Source organism: Lactuca virosa, chromosome 1 (assembly GCF_052849685.1).
Source record: "Lactuca virosa cultivar CGN04683 chromosome 1, Lactuca_virosa_CGN04683_v6, whole genome shotgun sequence".
Taxonomy (NCBI): Eukaryota; Viridiplantae; Streptophyta; class Magnoliopsida; order Asterales; family Asteraceae; genus Lactuca; species Lactuca virosa.
In genome coordinates, this window is record NC_136426.1 from 133,328,934 (window position 1) to 133,332,359 (window position 3,426).

Below are 3,426 nucleotides of genomic sequence, written 5' to 3' on the forward strand. Positions count from 1 at the left end.
ATGGGATTGGACGGAGAATTCTCCGTTATCAAAACGCAAATCCTAGCCACTAAACCGATACCCTCGCTTAGCACCGTGTATCATCTAGTAGCTAAAGATGAAAGACAAAGGACGATTTCAAATGACAAAAGAACACTTGTTGAGTCGGCGATTTTTAAAACCTTCCAAAGCCGAAACACAAACTTTGATCTAGCGAAAGAAAAGAGTGTTTCGAAGACACTCAAAGACAAGAAAGATGAACATTACACTCACTGCAATAAAAATGGCCATAAACGTGATGGGTGTTTTAAGCTAGTTGGGTATCCGGACTGGTGGCCCGGAAAGAAGAATGAGAAGCCCAAGACAATGGCAGCCCATGTTGAAGTGGAAGAGAGCCCAATACCTGAACTTACCAAAGAACAATATCAAATGTTCATAAATCACTTCAAGAATTCGAGTATTGATGAAGTACCGTCACAAAATGCCAACATGGCTGGTAAGCATGATTGGATCATCGATTCAGGTTGTACCGAACACATTACCTCTACTCCTAATTTACTTACTAATAAAAGGGCCACACACTTTGAACCTCCTGTTGTAATACCTAACGGTGATGCCATTTGCGTAGAGGGAAAAGGAGATTGTACCATTTCAGGGGGAGTCAAAATTAATGGGGTTTTATGTGTACCAAACTTCAAATGCAATTTACTTTCAGTTAGTCGTATCACTAAAGATCTCCAATGTGTTGTAACTTTCTTTCCCGGCTTTTGTGTTATGCAGAAACTCAACACAAGGAACTTGATTGGATCGGGTAGACGCCAAGGGGGATTGTACCGAATGGGGATGACTGAAGACAGAAGAGCCATGACTGCTATGACAGACACTTGGCACAGAAGGTTAGGTCACGCCTCAAAGGGAAAGCTATCAAAAGTAGATTTAATTAAAAACAATTTCGTTGAATTTAGTTATAAATTTTGTGACTCATGTGCTAAGGCTAAGATTGTTAGAAACTCTTTTCCTGTTAGTATTAATAAAACTAGCCATAGGTTTGAATTAATACATTGTGACATATGGGGGGGCGTTACCGGATACCTTTCTACACAAATGCTAATTATTTCCTCACTATAGTTGACGACTATAGTAGAGCTGTTGGGTTTTTCTCATTAAACACAAAAATGACGCTAGTGAATGTCTCATAAATTTTCACAAGATGATAAGTGTTCAGTTTGACAAACACATTAAGAGAATTAGATGTGACAATGGCGGTGAGTTTACCTCTAATTTCATGCATGATTTCTATAATAAAGAAGGCATATTGCTTGAAACCACTTGCCCACATACGCCACAACAAAATGGCGTTGTGGAAAGAAAACACCGCACTTATTAGAAACTGCACATGCAATTCGGTTTCAAGCAAATATTCCAAAGAGGTTTTGGGGAGAGTGCATCCTCACGACTGCATATATAATCAATAGGCTCCCTTCAAAGGTCATTAAAAATAAAACTCCATATGAACTTGTTTGGAATTCTAAACCACGGTATGAACACATGAAAATATTTTGGTGCCTTGCGTACCAAAAAAACACCAACACGAAGGGAGATAAATTCGCATTAAGAGGAAAACCTGGTATATTTTTGGGTTACCCACAAGGTACTAAAGGTTACGAAATTTTTGACATTGAGTCTAGAAAAATTATTGTGAGTAGAGATGTAATTTTTGATGAAAATGTATATCCTTTCAAAGATACACAAGGCAATGTACAAGGTGATGATGACTCACCAATTAAATTTCAAGAAGGTATGTGTGAAGGCAATAAACATCGTGACAAAAATATGCAAGTAAATGAGGACCCAGAATATCATAATGATGATTTGCTGGCAACCAATGAGCAACATGTTGAGTATACTAGTTCGTTGGAGTCCGATAGTACCAGCACTTCTGGTAGCCCAGCGCCGCAAGCAAGCCCAGATGCACCAAGTAGCCCAATTCTAGGCACAAGCCCAGATGCGCCTTCTGCTGCCAGCCCATCAGACTATTCAGATTTTATTTCAGAACCAACCCAGCAGATGCATGCTAATCTCGAAAATTCAAACAAAAGTGTTAGAACAAAAATGCAACCACAAAAATTTCGAGATTACTTCGTGCAACTTCCCCCTTCGGTCAGTCATCAACAACCCATTTCCGATCAAGAGGCCTCGACGGTACATCCTCTTTCTCATTTTGTTTCTTATAAAAATTTATCTAATAAACATGTTGCTTATCTTGTGGCCATTACGTCCAATAATGAGCCTAATACCTTCTTAGAAGCCTCACAAAGTCCTCTTTGGCATGATGCAATGAAATGGGAGGTTAAAGCACTTGTTGATAATGATACTTGGACTTTAATGCACCTTCCTGAAGGAAAACGCGCCATTGATTCAAAGTGGATTTATAAAATAAAGTTCAAACCAAATGGTGAAATAGAAAGATACAAAGCACGTCTAGTGGCAAAAGGGTTTACACAAATGGAAGGCATCGATTACCATGATACCTTTGCACCGGTCGCTAAACTAGTAACAGTTCGTATTTTTTTGGCGGTTGCAGCTAAGAAGAATTGGTTTATTCACCAACTTGATGTGAATAATGCTTTCTTGCATGGAGATCTTGAGGAAGAAGTTTACATGAAAATTCCTCAAGGGTTTGCAAAGGAAAACGAAACGCGTGTCTGTCGATTAAAGAAGTCAATATACGGGTTAAAGCAAGCTTCACGCAATTGGTACCAAAAAATCACCTAGTCCGTTTACTATTGAACTTAAATATTTCATTGGTATTGAGGTTGCAAAAACTGATAAGGGGCTTGTCTTGAGTCAAAGAAATCTTGGATATTCTTAAAGATAGTGGCATGCTAGGTTCTAAACCTAGTCCGTTTACTATTGAACAGAATTTGAAACTTGATCGTTGTGAGAATGAAGGTAAGGTTGATGCAAACAAATATCGTCGGCTTATTGGACGCTTGTTGTATCTACAAGCCACGCGACCGGATATTACATATTCGGTTAATGTTTTGAGCCAGTTTGTTGTCGATCCTCAACGTAGTTACTTGGACGCTTTACACTGCGTGCTACGATACTTAAAAGGCACAGTTTGGCAAGGTGTTCTTTTACCGAAAAGTGGAGACTACGTGTTGATAGCATTTTTTGATTTCGATTAGCTAGGGTGTCCATACACGCGTCGTTCCGGGTCCGGTTATTTGTTTATGTTTGGTGGTTCTCCGGTTTCTTGAAAAACTAAGAAACAATCGGTGGTCTCACGATCTTCAGCTGAATCGACAGTTAGCGAGATTATTTGGATTCGTTGGTTGCTTCGAGATTTACAAGTTAGTATGCATGGACCTACTACTCTTTTTTATGACAATCAAGCCGCCAGACACATTGTGAATAATCTCGTTTTTCATGAACGCACGAAGC

The 3,426-nt window shown here is 39.2% G+C and overlaps 1 protein-coding gene across 1 annotated transcript; it reads left to right on the forward strand.

Annotated features, from left to right (window-relative positions):
- Nucleotides 1–3,170, forward strand: LOC145120946 (uncharacterized). The gene is made up of 4 exons (XM_079056736.1): nt 1–693; nt 760–875; nt 1,686–2,735; nt 2,858–3,170. Exons 1-4 carry the CDS (start codon nt 1–3, stop codon nt 3,168–3,170), a joined length of 2,172 nt encoding a protein of 723 aa, XP_078912862.1.
- Nucleotides 3,171–3,426: the final 256 nt, after the last annotated feature.